Genomic DNA, 23,345 nt, shown 5'->3' with positions numbered 1-23,345 from the left:
GTTGCTGCACTGCATGCACTCTGGTCCCCATTAAGCTTTTTGCCTTTGATGCTCCTTCCTGCGGTTTGCAAGCTGCCTAACTGATGGACAGTCTTCTCTTGCATTGCTTTGCTTTTGCCACTATAGATTTTCAATCAGGTATATATGAGTGTGTGCATCATGGCTTCTTGCTTTACCTGTCTCATGTATCTTTACATGGTCTCACTCACTTTCCTCTGTCCTCTCTTGCAATTGTCTTCTGTCATCTGGCAATTGTTTTAGGGGTGGAAGGAAGAGGAAGACGATGAAGCTGAGTAGAGATCTCTCAAACCTGGTGGTGTTCACCAACTCTGTTGCCTCACAGGAGTGTCTGAATGAAGGTGAAAACCCAAAGCTCTGACACCTTCACACACACAAACAAATAGGCCAACACGTTCGTATCCCGAGTCATCACATACTGCCTCTTCATCATTGGACTTCCATGTCTACATACCACAAGTTAGGTATCCTTCTGCTATTTACATTCTTGGATGCTGCTACTGTGATGTCAACTGATGTACATGGTGGGATGATGCAGTTCGTAATTATATACAGCAGCAAATGATAACCAACACTGAAACAAACACACATGCTGGCATGGATGGTTAGGTTTAGGCAACAAGAGCGTGGATGGATTAGGATTATGGAAAGGAGACACATGGGTGTGGAAAAAAACCCCATCACGTTCAGCCTGTAATTAGACACCAGACTCCTGCATGAAAGTCCATTGTTTGTGGCACCCATCCACCTACCCACCTAATGTCAGTGTTTCAACCTGACATTGTCCTGCCACATTGCATGCAGATGTGACAGGTCCGTCTGCAATCTTAAGTGATGCTACCTGCGTGCATATACTGTATTGTGGACATGACATGTGCCGTCTGGCCATCCGCTGGCGTATAATAACACCACAGCCAGTTCTGTCCAGCCGCCTTCACAGCTACAGCGTTTTATGCCTACACAAAAGGCGCCTGTTGGAATCATGCATTTATTCTTAAAGCAGTGACAAAGGGGCACTACTTTACAAGTTCAGAATTAGAATGGGCAGAATAGGCACATTGCAATCTTTACCCTGAAGACATTTTCTCATGCCTAACCCATGTTTCACTCTTCAGGTACTCCAGGTGATGTTCTGTCATTCAGCGAGACCAGAGCCCAGTCACTGGTAAATCACAAAGCCGAACAATTCCTGGCTTTCAACCAGAGGCAACTGTCACGGATTTATCCCTCAGCCTATCGTATCGACTCGTCCAATTTTAACCCCCAGTTTTACTGGAACGTGGGCTGTCAATTGGGTAAGTCTGTTGCTCTAAGCTTTTGACCTCTATGAAGGCTCTCTGGTAATGAAAACACCAGGTGCCTTTCTTTTAGCCACATGTCGGTGTTACACATTAACTGACACTGCAAAGCACACACACATAGATTTCATCTGTGGCCTGCACACAAGTCACTTACATATATTACATTATGTAGTTTGCCAGTGGTCATGTGTGCAGGTGCTCAGTCGTATGTGAATGTTAACTCCGATATGTATGTTAACTGTCTGTATTTACATGTTGTGTGTGATCTAGGGTGTTTATTTCTAGGGCTACCATTGGAACAGGGATTCATGAGGATTAGGGAGAAATACATAAATAAATACAGAAAAGCTAATGAAAAAGAGTTGGAGCTGAATATTTTTATCTGTCCAGAAATGAGCAGTGTGAGGAAATCCAAGAAACAAGGGATCCCTGCCTGTCCCAGCCAATGTTTTTCAGTTAAATTCAGAAAGCAATATTGGTCTCTGAATTTCCAAGAAATCACCATTCCAGGTGTACAAAAATAGAAACGTAAACACCAAACATTGAAAAAGATTGTCTTTGAAGCAGTTACGATTCTTTCGTTTTGATTTAATTTTTCTTTTTGCTGTCTTACTTTCTTATCATTTTTCCCCAATTAAGGTTTCAGTGTTGTATTACCACACAGCCTGAATGAATAAATCAAAGTGAAACATTCAATAAATGCAAAATGACCACAAGTGTGACAAAATCAGTCTCCTCATATGATTTTTTTTCATAGATAATTGAGCATCCTCAGGTATTTTCACAGTTTATTTGAAAAATGCAAGTCATTTGTGGGCAGAGGTCTACTGACGTTTCATATCTAATTAAGTGTTATTTCTTTTTCTTTCAGTCGCTCTGAACTATCAGACAGAGGGCAGGATGATGCAGCTCAACAGAGCCAAGTTCATGGTGAACGGAGGTATTGGCTATGTCCTCAAGCCCCCTCCCATGTGTAAAGGTACTGTGACAAACAGGCTGCATGCACACAAATAGTTGTGTATTTAAACAAATAAAAGAAAGGAAATCTACAAATTAATGTTATTTGTTTTGATTTGATGTTTGAGGGACAGCAAAGGTATGCAAACTATATTTGATGACTGAATCACATCTATTCACCACGGAAATACATTCATGGGGTATGGGAACCATATATATGTAGCTTTGTATATAGTAACCTATATTATTATTATTATTATTATTATTATTATTATTATTATTATTATTATTATTATTATTATTATTATTATTATTATTATTATTATTATTATTTATCATAAACTCTTAAATTCCCAACTGAATTAAAACATTTCACAGTATTGTGTGTATGGTACTTCCTATCAGCTTGCTCCATTGAACCCATAATAATTTCAAAGAGTGGAATAATCAGATTCGGAAGGCAAGACTTGTTTTTATTGGTGCAAAATTACATGAAATAGAAAAGGTGATAACTTGTGCATTAAGTCATATACATTGTCCTGTAATTTACTGATATATTGGCTGCATTGCCCTCTAGATTTTTTTTTTGATGTCTGTGAGTTTGAGGTTTTTTTCCTGAACCTCATGAGTTTATACAGATGCACATCCTCATTATAGTACTGTTAAACTGCTTGTTATGATATCCAAACAGTAGGTTGTCTAGTAGGTTGTGGTGGCACTGATTCCCAAAATCCAGCTGGTCAGAATGAAGCAGGAAAACCAGTCCACAACCACATGATAAAAATTACATTCACTTGTAGAAACAAATCTCACGAGAGCTTTCACAATGGAAAGGGCCTTTCTTAACAATAATAAACAAATGCAATTTCAATTATCAACAAATGTGTTTAATAACCATATGTGTTTACATATGGGGTTAAGGGTTAAATTGGGTCTCAATAAAATAAACAAAATCACTACATAAAGCCTGATGGCTTTCCGTGAGTGAGGCAAGCAAACTCTTGCACAAAAAGACAAAAACAGCCCAAATACAGGGGACCTAGTGGTAAGGGGCCTAGTGACCTAGTTCATTCCACTTAAGGTTTTAGAAAGCACAAAATCCCCCTCATACAGCACAGCAAAAGACAGCACTGAAGTCACAAAGGGCCCAAAGAAAAGAGTTTCTGGATGACAATGTCTGCTATCATGAGGTCTGCATTTGATTGAGAAAGGATCAGAATGCCCTGAGTGTGCATTTCTTCTCCTCTCTTAAGCTCCCAGATTGGCCCAGAGGGGCAATGCACCAAGCTGCTCTTGATTCTTAATTAGGAGTCCGTAACCAAACCTTGCACAACAGGTGATCTGAATAACCCTCTAATCAGCTCAAGGGATTGTGACATCCAGCTAAAATGAATTGGGAAAAAAAAGGGAGAAGAAATATGGATGCAGGATTAACCCTGCTAAGAGATGCAAAGATACATAAAATATCTAAAAAAGAAATGGGCAAAACAACCACAAAATGACTACAAAAAAACTTACCAAAAAAGACACAAAACAATCTCAAAGAACGACAGCCACAAGAATACACAGAATGATATCAAAGAGAATCAAAATGACTACAGACACACAAAAATATCACAAACGGATGAAAAAAGTACAAAAACAGAAAAAACAACAGATTCAGAACAGCTGCAAAATGACTAAAAAGAGACACAAAAGACTAAGAATAATTGAAGCAAAAAAACAAACAGCCACCAGAACATACAAGATGACATTAAAGAGACACAAAATGACAACAGACACACAGAAAATTAATAAATGCATGCGAAAAACTGCAAAGAGACACATAATAACTACAAAAACAAGAAAGACAACAAGACACAAAATGACAACAAACTGATACAAAATTACCGGAAAAGACACAAAATGATCTATAAGAGAAACAAATCAGCCACAAGAATACACAAAATGATATCCAAGAAACTTTAAATGACTACAAAGATACAAAAATGCAAAAGAACTGCAAAGAGACAAAAAATTATACAAACACACAAAACTACCACAAAATGACCAAAAAACACTCAAAATGATCTCAAAGATACACAAAACAGCCACAAGAACACACAAGATTACATCAAAGAGACACAAAACAACTACAATGAGACACAAGCAACCACAAAAAGACAAAAATTACCCCAAAGAGACATAAAACCACAAAAGATGCATAACAACTACAAAGAGATGCAAAACAACAGGAAAAAAGACAAAGTCACCACAAAGTCTTTGTGTTTTGCTCCTTTGCAGGAGATGCTCTGGGGCCTTTTGCATATCTGTGCCCACTGTCTCATTATGTTTATAGTGCAATAATACAAAATGTGTGCTGTCTTGTCTAGATGTGAATGTTTCTGTAGACGAACAAGTCAGCATTATCTAATCAGCTACAGAAATGTGTCAATATATCTGTTATTTTCTTCTTTTATTTTGCAAATAAATATTACAAATAACCTCAAGAAACAGAACAATGAGAGAGGATTGGATTTTAGGATTGAGTGGTGACATAAATTAAACTTCTTGCTCTGCTGTATTTTATTCCCTCCAGGCTCCTTCAACCCATTCAGTGATGACCCGCTTCCAGCTTACCCCAAGAAGCAACTCATTCTCAAGATCATTAGCGGACAGCAGTTGCCTAAACCACCAGACTCCATGCTGGGGGACCGTGGAGAGGTATAAACACACCAAATACACACACTGTGTGCTCACATTCTCCATCTGTCTTTTTCACACACAAAAAAACACACACGAATGCACACTATTATGTTCAGCTACTCAGAAATATCCAACTTACTCTCAGCAGAAATATTTTCTGCATGACAATATGAATTATAATAATGTTTTTCTTGCACTTTCTTTCAGATTATCGATCCATTCGTTGAAGTGGAGATCATCGGTCTGCCAGTTGACTGCTGCAAGGAACAGACACGAGTTGTTGATGACAATGGTTAGAAACTGTGCCACAAAAACAATATACATTCACTGAACCACTGAAGAATGTTTAAACCAAGCGGCAACCTCTGAGGCTGAAAAATGAAGCCAATTTGGAAGTGCTGAAAACTGCAGTTCATCGAATGGCCACTTAAGCCTGGCTCCAAAACAGAGTAAATCCATCATCAAAAATATCACACTACCTGCTCAGAACTGAACAGCAGACAGATACAGTTAGAGACTTTATGGTAGACATAGTGGAGCGTTCAGCAGCTAAAGACAAAAAAAGTGGGTGGACACCAACAATGGAGCTAAAACAGAGGGAATATTGGACTTAGGCAATGTGGCCAGAAACATGAGTCCAATGAATGCTAATGTCCATAAATGCTGTAAAAGGAAGCAACTCTTTGCCAACAGGTTTGCCATTTCAGCGTATGATGTTGTGCTCACAAATTAATCAAATCAAACCAGGCCTGCACAGTTTAGATAAACAGTAATAGAGAAGATCAGATTTCTTAAATTGAACATTTTAGAGTCCCTGTATTTTCAAAAAAGGCTCAATAAAGACATTTTGACATGTCACAGCGGAAAAAGCACAGTTATAAATCAATAAATGAATCATGGTTTAATTTCATTTATCTGCTTCTGAATAGAACTGAGCTATTGTTAATGTTATTAGTCACGTCTGAGATTTCTTGCTATTGAAGTCAAAATGTCTCCTGTGAAAAAGGCCTGTTGATGAAACATTTTTATTGATCCAATTCATAAGATCCAATTTATTGAGGTACCTGTGCCCATATAGCGTAGATCATAATCTGAGATACAGGCCAAGCCCACTGTTGACAGTTTTACAGTATAGATAAAAAATATCTTGTCCAATCTAATCCAGCTGCTAGGGCTCTGATACTTTGCAATGACCTTACCAAGGATTGGATAAATATGTCAGCCACACTTTTACCTCTGAAAAGTGGGACATATACTATATGGATTTTAAACCTCACATACTATAGATGAGGGTTGTTCAATCACAAATTGAATTGGGCTAGATTAAAAAAAAAAAATAGCTTTTGGTAATGACAAACTTTAAACAACTGCAAGTGAATGTAGTTTAAAAAAAAACCCCAAAACAATGTTTATCTTTTTTTCTTTTTGGAAATAAAAAAAAGTCACCCACCTGACAGGCAAATTACAAAGTGCAGAAAAACGATAAAAAAGAACTACACACTGGTGATACTCTTTCTCAGCAAGTATTTCCCTTCCTCCCGAAGATTTTCTTTGAGGTCAAGGAACAGTGTTGTATAGGACGTATTTTTTATTTTGAATATTCGACTGCAGCCCAGATACTAAGCGTGGTCAAAGTGTCACATGAGAAAACACTGCCTTGTGAAAGATACTATTGGCTGTGTCATATACCCAACTTTACATCCTGCTGATCAGTCCTGCAAATGTGTTACTTAACAGAGATTAGAAGGAAACGTTTGCTACTTCCAGACACTATATCACGTTTATGTGTGACATTACGCTGGTATAGCAGATTTTTGTATGCTGGACCTCTCAGAGGTTGCTTCTGTGAGGATGTAGCTTGTGAGCTGCCAATTGAATAAGCCTGATGCAAAATATACTGTATATAGAGAACCCCAGTAATGAGTCATAAAAACTAAATTAGACTACAGAACGTCATCGTGCCGAACCCCGCCAAACACCCACACTACTCTACAGTCTCATTGTGGTGGCAACGGGACTGTAGTGTAGTTCGTTTTAGCCCAGCATTAGTTTTTTTTTTTACCTCTAGTGATTGCATTTAGGCTTCAAAAATCCTAAAAGTGGTGTTCATTTGTGAAGATTATCTTGCTGAACAAAACATATTGGAATCATAAATGTTTGTTTACCATACAGCTTATGTTCTACAATGATCCAAAATCCATTGGAAAAATCCAATTGGCAACCAGGGCGATGTTTGCTTCTGGTCTGGCCTACAGAAAAACTTCATCCGAGGGGCACTCTATATGGCGCACAAACAAAAGCAAATGATGTCATCTCATCTCTGTTTCTCTTAGCTTCTGATAATTAGTGATATCATTAAAATACAGATGAATTAAGAAAAGGATGAACAAAGAGAAGCTTCTCGGCAACAAGGCACCAGGTGTGGATGAGATTCACCCTGAGATGCTTAAGGCTCTGGACATTTTTGGGCTGTCTTGGCTAACACGCCTTTACAGTGTCGCATGGAGGTCGGGTACAGTGCCTGTGTAGTGGCAGACCGGGTGGTGGTTCCCATTTTCAAAAAAGGAAAGTGGAGAGTGTGCTCCAATTATCGGGGTATCACACTGCTCAGCCTTCCTTGGAAAGTTTACCACAGGGTGCCGGAAAGGAGGCTTCGACCGATTGTCGAACCCCGGATTAAGGAGGAACAATGCGGGTTCCATCCTGGTCATGGAACAATGGATCGGCTCTTTACCCTTGAGAGGCTGCTTGTTCACGAGTGAGGGTAGAATGGAGCGTGAGAATGGACAGGTGGTTTGAAAAGGCAACTGCAGTGATGCGGGCACTCCACTGGACTGTTGTGGTGAAGAAGGAGATGAGCCAGAAGGCAAAGCTCTCGATTTATCAGTTCATCTATGTTTCGTCCCTCACCTAGTGTCATGAGCTCTGGGTAGTAACCAAAAGAATGAGATCACGGATACAAGCGGCCAAAATGAGTTTCCTCAGAGATAGGGTTAGGAGCTCGGACATCCAGGAGGAGCTTGGAGTAGAGCTGCTGCTCCTTCACGTCGAAAGGGGCACGTTGAGTTGATTTGGGCATCTGATCAGGATGCCTCCAGGGCGCCTCCCATCGGAGGTGTTCCGAGCACCTCCTACTGGTAGGAGGCCCCGGGGCAGACCCAGAACATGCTGGAGGGATTACATATCTCGTCTGACCTGGGAATGCCTTGGGGTCCCCCAGGACGAGTTGGAAAGCGTTGCTGGGGAGAGGGACGTCTGGAATGTTCTGCTCCGCCTGTAGGCCCCAGATAAGCATTAGAAAATGGATGGATGGATGGCTGGATGGATGAATAAAGAGATGAATAAAATGCTGTAGCCATAGATGCTGCATTTGACTTTGAGCTATGGAGCACTACTGGGATCAAAAGTCAGAAAAATTAATCAGAGGCATAAAGGAAGCAGAAAGAAGGGGTCTGCTTGGTAGCATCCCTAACTCATCCCCAGATGAGAACACCTGGTGGGGGGGCTCCTCTGGGAAAGGCTGTGGAGCTCAGAGCTCAACAGTACTTTAAGAGTATGCAGGACATTGATCCAAGAAATACATAATTTGTCACATCACTACCACCAACTTTTTCTGTCCTTGTTTTTTGCTCTACTTGTCTATATATGCTTTAATGATGTAATAATATTGGTATATGTGTGTGTTTTTCTTAGGTTTTAATCCGGTATGGGAGGAGACTCTGTCCTTTACACTTCACATGGCTGAGGTGGTTTTGGTGCGTTTCCTTGTCTGGGACCATGACCCAATTGGGCGGGACTTTATTGGTCAACGGACTGTTGCCTTCAGCAGCCTGATGCCTGGTCTGTACAGAATTCCTCAGTGTTTTAAGCTTTATTTGATTAAAAAAAGGAACTTGTGTAATGACATGAACCTAAAAGAGGGCACAGTTTGTCACTGCCAGTTACAATCATTAACTCTGCTATTTAACACAAACAGACAGACAGACTAATTCACACTTAAACACATAATTTCCCCTATGGCTTTGGCAGTGGTTATGGGGCACATTATCTTGTGTCTAGTGAACCATGATTTGTTTGATTTGTATAGTAAAAGACCTGTGGCTTGGTGGGTTATTTTTGTTGTTTACATCCATCAGAGTTGTCCCTGAACTCATGATGCCCTCTCCTCAGGCACCAGTCTGATGACAGCTGATGTCTTTCTTTGACTCACTACATCGCTCACTTGCTCTGGCTCAAATGCTTTCTCCCTTTGTCTCCAACAACAGGTTACAGGCATGTTTACTTGGAGGGGCTGACTGAGGCTTCCATCTTTGTCCATGTGTCAGTGCATGATGTCTATGGAAAGGTAAGTGCTGTATCGTGCTGGTATTTATTATTACCCCTGTGACCCTCTTTTGTCAAAGAAGGAAAATGTGTTTCTCTCAACACATCAATCCATTTAAGCTCAATCCTTTGTCTTTCTAGTGGAGCCCTCTAGTCCTGAACCCCAGCTTTACCATAATGCACTTTCTAGGATCTAACAAGGTATCCTGGTGCTCTGAGGATCTATGTGGTGCTGCATGAAACAGCAATGCATGATGCAAAAGTACAGTTTGTGTTTGGCCAAATCTCCAGTGACTTGTTTGTGTGTGACATCAAACCACTGAGTCACACAGTTTGCTAACAAGGTCATTTTTAATTCAAAACCAACAGCAACAGCAAGCATTTTTTTCAAACTGTGGTTGTCTCATTTTCAACAAAGATGGAATAATTTGCAGTGTAAACATGCATGTATAATCATTAACGGCTTCTTGCATATTGTGTGCTGTGGTGACTTAAGGAGTAAGGGTGCCATCTATAGGCAATGCAATGAAAAGCATGCAATTGTTAACATTTGCTGAATGTACTGAAGTATGTGGCATATGTTTTAAATTTCAAACTGCAATTTGTGGAACAAGTTGTGTTCAGTCCATGTTCACAGTGAACTTTGGTTGATATTTTGTTTCTGAGAAGCACATTTGCTCTCCTCTTTCTTGATATTGTTTGTCCCCTTCTTATTTTGTCCCTGTTCTGTTCCCTCTGCCCTCAGGGTAATCAGCTGCGAGGTATCCGTGGTTTGTTTAATCGTTCTTCCAAGTCCTCAGTGGATACAAACTCCACTGGCCTTCGGAAACGCTCTATCAGTGATCATCTTCTGCGGCGCACAGCCAGTGCCCCAGCAAAGGGAAGGAAGAAGACCAAGATGGCACTATCAGAGTCTGTGGCTTCGATATCAGACCAAAAGAATGGCACAAATGCAGGAGCAGGAGCAGGAGCAGGAGGGGAGGGTGTGTCTGCGAAGCAAGGAGGTGTGGAGAAGCGTTACCAGCCACGAGGCCCCCTCACCCACAGACCTATCTCCATGCCCTTAGACAGGCTTCTGCAAGGGCAGCTGTCTCTCTGCTCCCCAGAAAAGGAACAACAGCATGAAATGGGCTCAGACACTGTCATCGGTGGGTATTTTCCTTTCATCATCCAAATAATTGTCAAATAATTCAGTATATTTTAGAATTATGCAAATTTGTCTGAAATCATTTCAGTTCTAGTTTAAGAGATTTGTAAGATTCAGGATTTATTATCCAACAGGCTGAATCACCATGACATCATGCTAACAACAACAATCACTTCTGGGTAGACAACTGGCAATTGTCTGATCATATTACAGAGGGTTTTTTCAACCCGTTAGCATCACCAGTACCAACTAAACTAACTTACTGACCAGCTGTTCACTTTAACAGTAACACAGCGACAATGTAGGTGGCCACGCTTGGCCGTTTCTTTTTTTAACTTTGGCGCTCATAGTATGAACATAGCATGAGCACTACTTCAACAGCAACATGGTGACAATGTAATGTTAGTTGGCATTGCTTGGCCATTCTGTAACCTTGTTGCTCGTAGTATGAAGTTAGCATATCATGTTTGAACAAAGTCATAGTATCTTTGTTTCAACTAATATGGTTGTTAATTAAACCGTGTTGACTCCCTAGACTCATTGCTCAACAGTAACGTTAAGTAGCTTAACCTTAGCCTAACACAACGCCAGCAACCTCAAATACGTTGTTTCTTTGATAACTGAAAATTAAATTAGACATGAAGCTTACTTGTCACAAAATGCTTCCCAAAAATTAGATTATGGGGACTGGACTGATAGGTTTCTAAACTCCTGGCACTGTAACGCCTGGTCTTTTTTGACAGACACAAGCCATTGGTCTATCTAAGGTCACCTCTCTTTTAAGACGCTAAGTCCAGAGCTACCTTTGAGCATCTTTCTCTTCGCAGATGAAAGAACCTGAATCTTTCTCCACTCTTTATTGTTACCCGACACCCCCTTACACAACAAGACTTTTCCCAGCTGTTCCTCGCCCCTGTTTGCTCAGTGCAGTTAAATTGTATGTACATGATGCAGGGGTTTTCTACCCAGAGGTTATTGTAAACAAACAATGTGATTCAGTCTATTTAATACTTACACAAAAAAGTTATGCTTTGCTATTCATGTGATTCAAACTGCAGGGCAAAAGTGCTTCTTTCTTTGTACTAAAATGCTTTGAGTAGACATGTCTTTAGGGTTAAAGTTAGTAGCCTTTTGCATTGACTTTTTTTGCACATTGATTATGTAAGATGTTAATTTTTCTGATTTCTCTATTTTGCTTTACTTATCCTGCCACAACTATCTAAAACTCATGTACAGTAACCATGTAAACTGACATACTACGGCCTACTCTCCATGATACCTTAACATGCCTTTTCTGTCCCATCTTCATTTGTTGTGCTTCTTTATAGTAGAGAACTGACTAGGATTTTCCTGCAGGTAATCCAAAATACCTATTGTCTGAAGGTTGCATCGTCTAAAAACATACCAATTGCGTCCACCCAGTGTATTTTGTTTGAAAGTGGTCTGAGAAATATATTGCTGTATCATCTGATCCCATTCAACCTATTCAGTCCCATTTGACCATCTCTTTCCTGATCGGATGTCCGCAAACATGGATTCTACCTTTGTTTTAACCTCCACAGACTCATTTTCCAGCTTCCCCTTCACAGTTGTACTTGGTGATCCATTTGTCTGTGTATTGCTATTGCCTTGTATTGGCTGGACTGTTACTTGTTGTCATTTTATTGTTGGTTGGCTTGGTGTTCTACATCGAATAGTATTTATAAGCCCATCTTTATTAATCTTTTTTTGTTGAATTATCTGTGTTCACAGGAGGTTTTCCCTTCAACAGGCCCAGGTCTTCCTCTTTGGACCCTTTCATCGAATCCTCAATCTCAACTAAACCAAACATCTCTTCCTCTTCGAAGACATACATCAACAGACATAAAGAATTTGACCAAACAGAGGAAGCCTCTTATCTAGTTATTGGCAGAGGAGAAGTGAGAAAGGAAGAAGAGTATGTCAATTACCAATCAGAAGACAATGAAGTCAACAGATCAAAGGTTGTCTCAATGGGAACTGAGAAAAGGTGTTTTGTCTCACCCTCCAAGAACACTCAGACAAGATCAGATAAACCAGAAACTTCATCAAATAGCACAACATTCACAGTTGCACCTTCAGTCTCCTCCTCCTCCTCCTCCTCTGCCCCCTCATCTTTGCCCCCTCTTTCTCCTGTCAGTATAGATTGTGATCTAAAGATTCCCAGCTCTTTGCATGACAGCACCATCTCCAGACTTATTGATGAGGTGTCCATAGGCAATGAGCAAGACACATGTGGCTCTATTTCTGCTCTGATTGGTCAGTTTGAAAGCACTGTTGAGCAAAATGATTCACACACATATCCTGATCATACCCCTTTCTGTCACTCAAACTTCAGGCCTACCACCCCTAAAGCACTGCAAGATTTGAGGTCTCCTCTGAAGACCAATACCACACCGACTAACAAGAAACACCCAATAAGTCCCCAAAAAGTAGCTCAAAAAATAAATCATGAAATTGATTCACTGCACAAGATTTTCCAGGCAGATACACCCACCCCAGCTCTCATTTCCAGCCCAGAAACTTCTGAGCTTGAGGAGGTCTATACCATTCTGGATGAGGAGGTGCTGTTGCCTGTATCAGTGTACAACCTGAGGAAACAAACAGTCCATGTTCAGGCAGATACCATGGAGAACACACCCTCAAACAGCTTGGGAGCCTCTCCAGCAAAGAGTGCCCAGGGTTTAGGGAAAGGGCACAGTGTGGGCTGGGAAGATATGAACAGAAATAGGGGTGGAAATGAAGAAATTGAGGAGGCAGAGGAAAGTGTATATGAGGAAGTGTATGACCCCCCAGCACTAGTACCAGAGATAGAGCAGGGTACTTCTAAAAGCTACATGGAGTCCTCTGTTAACAAGGACTGTTTCCAGTTTCTCCATGACTCAGCTGCAAATACTTTTGCAGAAGTGGAGATAAATGTGGATGAGGATCCACTGGAGATGATGATTACATCGCCGAGACATGGCAGCCAGTGGGAGGGACTCACAAGTCCAACCAAACGGCATGCTATTTACCAAAACCATGACTCCAATCCCAACTACTCCCAACAAAAACAGCCCTTGCCATATCGTGATCCTCAGAAGCAATACCCGTCACATGCATTTTCACAGTGTCCCTCCCCAATGAATCAACCTTCCTATCAGCTGCCAAATCACTACCACCATCAGAACAACTCCCAGCCTTCTCCTTTCAAAAGACCCAGCACCTCTAGACCATCCAACCCTAGCCCATTGCATCAGAACAGCTACCCTGTTCCTCTGAGCAATGCAGAAGCCTTTCACAACAGCAGAGACTACAGTAGTTCCTACACACAACAGAGAAGCTACAGTGGCAGCCAGATCCTAAAGAGTTCTCAGCAAGATAAGTTAGGGTACAAACACATGGAGAGGGAGCAAGTAAGGTGCTTCCATAATGGTTTCACTTCTTCTGAAAGCCTCCCTGGCCAATGGGCTGCGTCTTCAAACATCAGTAGAGACAGAGGTCTATATTCCCCTTCTTCAGACAGCGATGCATTGTACAGCCACCTAGACTATGACTGCGGTACAACCTTATCAGACTCTCCAGCCCTTCGAAATGCTCAGCCTCACTGCCAGAGTCAAACACAAACACACACCCAGGCTCATTCACAGAACCAGAAGGAGTCCCTTGTCACTCGAAGGCAACAGTCGCAACCTGAATCCAGAGATCTTCTGCACTCAAATTTAGTCCCTTTATCAACTCGACCCCACTCTGGTACCATAGAATCTACTGTCCCCAGCCCATGTAAGTCCAAGTCTCTGGGAGACCTGACCTCTGAAGACATATCATGCAATTTCCAGAGCAAATACCACATTATTAGTCGCAGTTTCATCACTCCGCACATGAAGAAGCAAAAGAGGATGGGCACCATGGGGGATGTAACTTTTCAATCACAGTCTTGTGATCCTCTCACAGAACAGCTACGTAAGCTGGTGAGCCTAGAGGGGGATGACAGTGACAGACCCCAGTTTGCTCAATTGCGTCAGGAAACTAAATCCCCACTTTCACAGCCACAAGCAAGTGTAAGTGCAAGTGTAGCGCCTCTTGTTCCCAGGGATGTAGATGATTCCCCTCCGCTTCTTACACGGCGCCTATCTTCTCGGAGCCAGAGCAGAGTGCGTCACATCAACAGCCGTGCCCGCGAAAGACAGCAAGAGGCTCTAAAGCCTCGGGCAGGTGTGGTGATCAATAGTACTGCCAGCATTGGTGGGGTGGTATTGAGGAGTAAACCAGCCTCACAGAACCCACCAGCTAACAGACACTCAACTGGTTCTTACATAGCAGGCTACCTTGGTCATCTGGAAGACAGGGGACTTCCCGAAGGAGCTTGTACATCATTACGGTGTGGAAATGGGGATCATAATGGAGATCGGTACTATACAGATGACTCTCTTCCACCTGCGGACTTCAACCATTCTGCGTCAGAGCCTGAGGTGTACTTTTTGCTCAGACTTTAGCTCTGACCATAGTGTAATGTGAGATTATTGACCAAGCAGTGACTCTTGATGATGTTCAGTTGCACCAAAAGCCAGAAGATCAAGGAAATAAATTCTTGCCATTGTTTGTTTCCATGTTCACAGACCAGTCGGTTTCACTTCAATCAAACTTATTCTGGGCTATTTCTAGAGAAAGCTGTAGTCTGTACAATGTAAGTGAAACATGACATATAATCCATGGTTGGAATTGACAGCATGAATTTCCTGTTTGAAATGTCCACTATTCAATAGTGAATGGTCTTTATAGTCTGACAATGTATTGTCTATTCTGCTTAATGTGTAAATGTACTTGGGAACTTTAATTCCCTACAAATGGCTTCTTAGACTGATTGTACAGATACTTGCTATCTATGTCCCTGTGATTTATTGTCCAAACTGTGTACATTGACTAAGCAAAAAAAAGAAAAAAGAAAAAAGAAAAAAGAATTGGGTTATAAAAAGAGAGGGAATGTCTTTCTTTGTATCATTTGAATGTGTTGTATTAGCAAACTGCTTCTTTTAATAGATGGGATTCATCTTCTCAAAGATCAAATATAAGTCTTCCTTCTATTTTCAGTGATATTTCTTTATCCGTCATGTGTAAATACTCCTGTCTTTGTTTTTAATCTGGTTTTAGTTTAGAACCAATTCTAACTGTACATTTATGTTTGTGCATGTTACCTGTGAACATGTCAAGCATGACTATGCACCAGTTTATACAATAGATGTTGCATCACCCAACAACATTTGCACAGAACAAATAGTTGCATTGGATACAACAGAGGACATAGGCTTGTTTGTATTAGGTGCAGTACAGTACATAGACTTCTGTGCTTGGACTTGCTCTCTATGATTTGTAAAATTTGAAAACATGATTGCAAAATTTGAGTGATTTGGAGTTTAAAGGTTTTTATTTTTATAATTGCTTTAATACAGACTGCAAAAATAATCTCCTGTTGGCTATGGTTGTTTTATTTTATATAACTTGATGGGCTGAATAATCAGAGTGACAACTACACAGGGCCAGGCTGAGGAGGGGAGGGTGGCAGGGCAGTATTTTATTTTATTTTTCAATTGTTTCAGTGTTACGCCATCCTTTTTTCTTTGTATTGTAGCTCATCGAAGAGCATTTTCCTACCAATGCAATAAAAATATTTAAATATTTGATTTAAACAAATTCATTGTTTTTTTGTTTGTCTTTTCTGTTTTGCTCAAAATGCAACACAGAACACACAAAAAATTAATCAAGAATGGAGCTCAAGCTCAAAATCAAATTATTGTAAGTCACAAACAGCTTCATCTTTCCCCATATGCCACCTTAAACATAATGGGATGTAATTGCTTGTGAAATGACCGTGTAATAGAGCTGACAAATGGCACACCTGTCGCTCTGGGCAAACAATTCCCAATACTGGTTCCAGCAACTGCTGCGCATTGTTAAGTTTTATGGATCAATTGCAGTACAACATTCCTTAGAAATCAAAGAGGAAAGGAGACATAAAGTCGGATGATTTCTTTGATGTGATCTCTACTTTTCAACTCATTGAGATAAAAGATAAGCAGCCTCCTAAAACGTCTCACTTGCTAATCTCAGGTCATTTGAATTACATCATACAGTATTGTATCCACAGGAAACATACTATACACACATACACACACGCAGCCCACAACTTCATAAACACTAATCACTTGCAAGCATTTGATTGTTTTTCCACTATCACTCTAGAGAGGAATAATTTTGGCTAGAGTGCCGCTTGTGTCATCAGTTTTACTCCCATGCAAAATGCTTTACATCTGCTATAAATATTCACATCAACACTTCACTTGTGCGGAGTGGGGGGGTAACTGTGTTTTAGTCAAGATGCAATTTTCACAGTTAATAATTAAGATCGGTGCTTTTTGACCAAGGGAAACTTGTTTCTGTTTATTATGTTCTGTCTTTTTGCAGATAACTGGCACAAGGCTATGGTTTGGACATGTGGAATTAAATGGGATTTGTCCTGGTGAACATTGTTTACGAGGTGCCCTTTTTTTTCTGAACGTAATTTACTCAGGTTTGATGAAGCAGGTTTGATGTGATTTATGTTTCACACAGACTGAATGTATTGATTCTGACATCCAGATAACAAGTAATCTACGTATATGTGTATACATATGTCCAGAAAGGTTGGCTCCATGTCTTGGTTCCCCCTGCTCCTGCCTACGTGGCCCTCCTCTACCCTCACCCTGCTGCTCCTCAGTGTGGGAGGCAGACAGATGGGGCTGGAGGTGGTTCAGGCAGCAGTGTGCTCTCGGTGGGGTACACCGAACAGCAAGAGCCTCTCCCAAGATGGAGACGTGATCATCGGTGGACTTTTTAATCTGTATTACAGACCTTCTGCTATAGAGCAAGGCTTCACCAAGCTGCCACATTATAAACCTTGCACAGGGTAAAACTTACGTCATGACATGTGTGTTGCTGGTGAATTTCTGGTGGCTATGTTCAGCAGAATATGTTATATTTTTTGTCATGCTCATATGTTTCTGTTAAACCAAAGATACAAAAATTAATTCTGCAAATGTTGATCTAGAAAGTTGTACGATGTTTTAAACTAATTGTCATCTCAGAATTAATTTCTATTTGCCATTTTTGTCAAAATTTAGTTATTCATATATTCTTATGCTATAACATCTTAACATTTTGTGAGTTTTTTTTTTTTTTTAAAGTTATATGCATTTTGCAAAACTAAGAAGCCCAATGTCTCAAAAGATAGAACCATATGATTCCAAGGTGGTGACATTTTTAAGTTAAAAATGTATTTAATGCTAGTAGAATTATACTTGTACGTTTTGCTGTAACACATTTATGTTGATATATATGATATCTTTGGACATTTGTCCTTTTTATACTTACGTCTATGGTGATTTTTTTTTTTTTTATCTTTCACATGCTGATATTGAAGTTTATTTTATTCTGTGCTCTTTTCTTCTCCTGTAGTTTAGATCTAGAGTCCCTAAAATACATATATGCTATGGCATTTGCGGTGGAAGAAATCAATCGCAACAGCACCCTTCTACCAGGAGTGAAGCTGGGCTATCGTATACTTGATAGCTGTGCCCGATACCCCTGGGCTCTGCAAGTTGCACTATCATTGGTCGGAGGAGACATACACAGCTGCAATTTAACAGCCCCTATGTCTCATTCTCAAGCTTATGAACAACCTGGAGAGACAGCAGGTATGGCCTGATATCACTAAGTATGCTGTTGACATTTGCTATGTCCATGATCACAACTGATGTGATTATAATATATATTATAGTCCTCACGTAATTGTATGTCCAATGCAATTAACAGGTGGTCAACCTGTTCCTTTGCTCATTGGTCCTGGCACATCAACAACAACCATAATTCTGTCCAGGATCATGGGGCCTCTCTTTGTGCCACTTGTGAGTTACATTACCTTAAGAAAAAACCCTCTAATAAACCTGTTTTCAAATAATGCTTACATCAAGAGGCCGATACTATTTTGAAAGCATTTGAAGACAAAATTAAATGGTCTTATTGCTTTAAGAGTGGTGTCAAAATAATATTTCTGTATTTTTCACTCAGATCAGCTACCTGGCAAGCTGCCCCTGTCTTAGTGATAGGCAGAAGTTTCCTAACGTCTTCAGAACAATCCCCAGTGATATTTACCAAGCGCGGGCCATGGCGCAGCTGGCCATACGCTTCCACTGGAATTGGGTTGGAGCAGTGGTTGTGAACAATGATTATGGTCATGTGGCAATACAGGTGTATGTCCGTTGTCAAACTGTAAACTGCTTGAAAAACTTTCTCATGGATCTGGACAATATATGTACTACCATATTTGTTGTTTTGACCTCCAGGCATTTCAAGAAGAGACTCAGGGGAAGGGAGTGTGTTTGGAATTCATAGAGACAGTCCGCAGAGAAACTATTGTCAGTGATGCCAGACGTGTAGCCCTTACAATTCAAGCTTCGACTGCAAGGGTGATTCTGATCTTTTGCTGGTATACAGAAGCAAAGAAGGTATTTTTGGAGCTGGCCAAGAGAAATGTGAGCAACTGGCATGGACATTTTTATGGACTAAGGTTTTCATAAGCAAGCAAATACATTTATTTCAGTGTCCTCTTACTGTAGGTGACTGACAGACAGTTTCTGGCAAGTGAGGCTTGGAGCACCAGTGACGATCTTCTCCAAGACATTGCTATCTCTGAAGTGGCAAGTGGTGTTCTCGGTGTGGCCATTCGTAGTTCAACAATACCCGGATTTGAAAATTATCTCAGAAGTTTGCATCCAATTCGTCGTCCTGATGATGAATTCTTACATGAATTCTGGGAGAAGCAGTTTGGATGCAGTCCTGGAACAGCACAAAACAAAGCTTCTCTACCACTTTGCAGCGGGGCAGAGTCCCTGGAGGGAGTGCGGAATCACTTCACTGACACCTCCCAGCTGAGGGTGACATATAATGTCTACCTTGCTGTTTACGCTGCAGCCCACGCCCTTCACAGCCTTCTGTCCTGCCCTGATAGAGACAGCTCACCCAAAAACAAAAGCTCAGCCTGCTCCTCTCCCAAACGTATCACACCCATAGAGGTAAATACAGTTACCCTATATTATCTTATACCCACAAGTCTATGCACAAACAAGAATAAATATCAGAAATGCACTTTTTGTGGACTGATTTTCTTTTTCATAATATGTAAACTGCCTCAACATTTGATGCTTTCAGTTGCTGCAGCACTTGAACAAAGTGAATGTCACCACACCACAAGGTGAAATGTTTTACTTCCAAGGCGCAGACATTCCAGCAAAGTACGACCTTGTCAACTGGCAGAACAGCCCTGAGGGGTCTCTTAAACTTGTTTTAATTGGTCGTGTGGACGGGTCTGACCTCCGCCTTAATGAGTCAGCCATTCAGTGGAGTACAGGTTCCAATCAGGTAGTCATATTAGGCTTCTATTTTTTTATTTTTTATCTTTACTTAAATGAATGCCTGTGTCAATTCATATGTCATTGAGAGTATTATTTGGCTTTTTGTTTAGCTTCCTGTTTCCGTGTGCAGTGAGAGTTGCCCCCCAGGCACCCGACTGGCCAATAGGAAAGGAGAACCTGTCTGTTGCTTTGACTGTATCCCATGTGCTGAGGGGGAGATTAGCAATAAAACTGGTGAGAAAATGACCACAGAGAACCTTCATTTTCCCCTTCATGTTTTATTTTCCCTTCTCCTCTCCTCTTTTTTCCTCTTCCAGGTTCCCTTCACTGTGAGCGTTGTCCATTAGAGTTTTGGTCCAATGATGAACGAACTGCCTGCATCCCTCGCCAGCTGGACTTCCTTTCCTTTAATGAGACTTTGGGCATTACCCTGACAACAGCAGCTGTGTCTGGTGCTGCCATGACTACAGCTGTGTTTGTGGTGTTTCTCTACTACCGTCATACACCCATGGTGAGAACCATAAGTACTATACTAAAGAGTTTTTTTTGTATGCATTTAAAATTCTTTTATTTGTCTTTCTCTAATTTTCTTTATGCTAAGAAATGGTATGGTGTATTTAAAATGGTGACATCTTTATCTGTTTATCTGATTCATCTAAAGGTGCGAGCCAACAACTCAGAACTGAGCTTCCTGCTTCTCCTGTCGCTGAAGCTCTGCTTCCTGTGCTCTCTGGTGTTCATTGGCCGTCCATCAGTCTGGGCTTGTCGTTTCCAGCAGGCAGCTTTCGGGATCAGCTTTGTACTTTGTGTTTCCTGCCTCCTGGTCAAAACTTTAGTAGTTCTTGCTGTTTTCGGCTCAGCTCATCCTGGTGCTGAGGCTTTGATGAAGTGGTTTGGTCCAGGCCGGCAGAGAGGAAGTGTCTGCTTCTTTACATCTATACAGGTGTGGATATTGTTTTATAGATTAAATAGTGAGATCATTTCTACACTTGATATAAAACTTAAATGTGTTCTGTTACAGATTATCATCTGTGCCATATGGTTGTCCCTCAGCCCCCCGGTGCCTCAACGTGATCTGGGTTTCAAAGGGTCAAAGGTCACCCTGGAGTGTGCCATGGCATCTGTGGTGGGCTTCTCTTTGGTTCTGGGTTACATTGGTCTGCTGGCCTGCACCTGTCTCCTCCTGGCCTTTCTTGCTCGGAAACTCCCTGACAATTTCAATGAGGCTAAATTGATCACCTTCAGCATGCTGATATTCTGTGCTGTTTGGATAGCCTTTGTCCCGGCTTATGTTAGCTCTCCTGGGAAGTATGTTATCGCTGTGGAAATTTTTGCAATCCTGGCTTCTAGCTATGGTTTACTGCTCTGCATTTTTGCCCCCAAATGTTTCATCATTCTTTTGAGGCCAGAGAAAAACACTAAGAAACATCTGATGGCCAGGTAGTTTTTCCAGAACATGAGCATAAGACTCGTATTTCTTATTTGTCTGGTGGAGACGATGGTGCCCAAACCTGCCCCTGCCTGTAATATGCAATTGTTCATGTGTATGTAAATTCCTTTCATCGAAATTATGTTAATTGTTAATGTGCCTGTAAGAATTTCACAAATTTGATGGCTTTCAGTGGTAACTGAATATCTAAGAATATTTCTTTTGTTCTTAGTCATAATTAAATGCTAATATAAACACTTTTCATCAAACATGAAATACAAACACATATTTAAATGAAATTCTGCTCATTAAAAAGGTTGTTGACATATTTTTGCATTAATGGGTTTTGATTTTTTCCTGCATTTTGAATGAATACCCCAACTGATTAAAACTCTCTGCCAGTTTTTTTATTAGAAAACAAAATATTTTGATGTAAGTTACTATACATCAACAGGCTGTCTATTCAAGAAAGATTATGTTGCTTGTGTACCATATTGCACCATTTAAAAAAAAATCTTATAAATGCATTAAAGGACATTAAATGCTATATTTGAATAGATGTATTACTTTCACAGTGGGCTAATGTGAAAGTAATACATCTAAAAAAAAAAAAGACAAGGCTCCAGAATGCCTCGTTACAAAATCTTATCAGTGAGAGAAATAATCAAATCAGCTAACAGTTATTCTAATTACAGTTAAAATCCTCATCACTTTGAGGAGGGAATAACATCATAATGAGAACATGGATGTCAGTGTTTTACTGCATGCACCAAATGACCACCACTAGATGGAAGCATTATACCATATAATGATGCTCTAAAGCTTCTAGCTCTACTCTCATCAGGGTTTCTTCCTCCTGTACATGCGCAATGAACTTGTCCGTGCAATAGTGTGCTCCTTTTCGACCTATAATTGAAGCATATAATCTAATAGTAATATATATATTACTGCCCCATGGATTACAGTGCAGTGCAAGATCATCTTGTCTGTAGCAGAAACAATTTTGAGAACCTTTCCTGTCTAAATGTAAATGAACACTTTAGAATGAGGCAAAGCAAGCCTATATTTTAAGATCAAACAATTTCTAAGACATTTTAGACATTAACTGTCCACCATGTAGTCACAGAAAACAAATGTGGGAAAACTGATTAGTTGGGACTTTGAAAAACAGGGAAATCACAACATTATACAATAAAGCCCACGGAAAAACAAAAATAGCTAGAGATAAAACTTGTGTGGCCATGCCATTTGTCATTTCAAATTCAGTGCTGAGAACATAAATTGTACATTTCACCCTTTTACCAAAGACATCAGTCACCAGAGTCACCTGGTCTTTGTTCAGATAGTATCCTTAGCATCACTGATGACTGAAGATGTCACTGTTACTCAGACATATGGCACTTATAAACAGCATATCAGCTGTGCTTTTATGTCACTGTCTGATACCAGCCCCCAGAAGCCATTTAAAAGTGATATATCACTTTATACCACTTCTCTATGTAAAAGATAATATATGTCAAAATCTATTCAACTGAGGCCTTGGCATATTTGTATCTCCCCAAGACCCTAGCTTTTGTTTGGTACGCAGTTTTAATTTTGTCTAGTTATTTCAAATTCATAGGACCTGATTAGTATAACAAGTTGTCTGTGAACAGCAAGAGGTTTTTGAAAAAAAAAAAAAAAAGTTGTCATATGGGGACGATGGCCCCATCAGAGGGGGCAGATGTGTGTGTTGAGGAGTGGTTTGCCCAATTCACATGTGTAAAATGCCAATTAGTATACGTTGAGTGTGGCCTCTACCTTAGCATTGCCCGTGTGGACAGGGCTGCCTGTTTCCTCATGAAAACGTTCCTGCTTGCTCTTGTGCCCATTTTGAAGATGAAATCTTTATGTTATTTTCATTTTAATTAGCATCCATAAAATCCTCATGCATTATATAAAGCTTTCTGCATATAGTAGTGATGTCTCCTGACCACAAAGAGGATTTCACTGAATAATTTAAGTCAAGAAATCATAGATTGCAGTTTAGTATGTCAGCAAAG

At 40.4% G+C, this 23,345-nt stretch overlaps 2 protein-coding genes across 5 annotated transcripts in view; both read left to right on the top strand.

The window, feature by feature from the left end:
* plch1 (phospholipase C, eta 1) overlaps window positions 1-16,213 on the top strand; it is an 80,045-nt gene extending 63,832 nt beyond the window's left edge. Inside the window, exons 15-24 of one of the 4 annotated variants that reach the window (XM_088079012.1) lie at window positions 262-359; window positions 1,134-1,313; window positions 2,191-2,298; window positions 4,855-4,979; window positions 5,169-5,253; window positions 8,655-8,801; window positions 9,227-9,306; window positions 9,426-9,485; window positions 10,030-10,432; window positions 12,184-16,213. In XM_088079012.1, the coding sequence (XP_087935138.1) occupies window positions 262-359; window positions 1,134-1,313; window positions 2,191-2,298; window positions 4,855-4,979; window positions 5,169-5,253; window positions 8,655-8,801; window positions 9,227-9,306; window positions 9,426-9,485; window positions 10,030-10,432; window positions 12,184-14,924 (4,027 nt within the window). In that variant the 3' untranslated portion in view covers window positions 14,925-16,213. The remainder of the gene's footprint in view (window positions 1-261; window positions 360-1,133; window positions 1,314-2,190; window positions 2,299-4,854; window positions 4,980-5,168; window positions 5,254-8,654; window positions 8,802-9,226; window positions 9,307-9,425; window positions 9,486-10,029; window positions 10,433-12,183) is intronic. The other 3 variants (XM_088079014.1, XM_088079015.1, XM_088079013.1) reach the window with 3 other exon arrangements.
* Window positions 16,214-17,096: 883 nt separating this feature from the next.
* Window positions 17,097-21,318, top strand: LOC121943446 (extracellular calcium-sensing receptor-like). Its single transcript, XM_042486967.2, has 11 exons — window positions 17,097-17,371; window positions 17,920-18,098; window positions 18,277-18,368; window positions 18,532-18,711; window positions 18,807-18,995; window positions 19,080-19,535; window positions 19,672-19,881; window positions 19,985-20,108; window positions 20,192-20,385; window positions 20,536-20,817; window positions 20,896-21,318. Exons 1-11 carry the CDS (start codon window positions 17,097-17,099, stop codon window positions 21,316-21,318), a joined length of 2,604 nt encoding a protein of 867 aa, XP_042342901.2.
* Window positions 21,319-23,345: the final 2,027 nt, after the last annotated feature.

This window comes from Plectropomus leopardus, chromosome 6 (genome assembly GCF_026936395.1).
Source record: "Plectropomus leopardus strain MGB_pleo_1.0 chromosome 6, ASM2693639v1, whole genome shotgun sequence".
In the NCBI taxonomy this organism is placed as follows: Eukaryota; Metazoa; Chordata; class Actinopteri; order Perciformes; family Serranidae; genus Plectropomus; species Plectropomus leopardus.
This window is presented reverse-complemented; position numbering and strand designations above follow the sequence as displayed.

Coding starts and splice junctions, on each gene's coding strand:
- LOC121943446 (XM_042486967.2), top strand. CDS start 17,097: ATGTCCAGAAAGGTTGGCTCCATGTCTTGGTTCCCCCTGCTCCTGCCT. Junction 18,712..18,806: donor ATGGTCATGTGGCAATACAG/GTGTATGTCCGT, acceptor TTTGACCTCCAG/GCATTTCAAGAAGAGACTCA. Junction 20,386..20,535: donor ACTACCGTCATACACCCATG/GTGAGAACCATA, acceptor ATTCATCTAAAG/GTGCGAGCCAACAACTCAGA.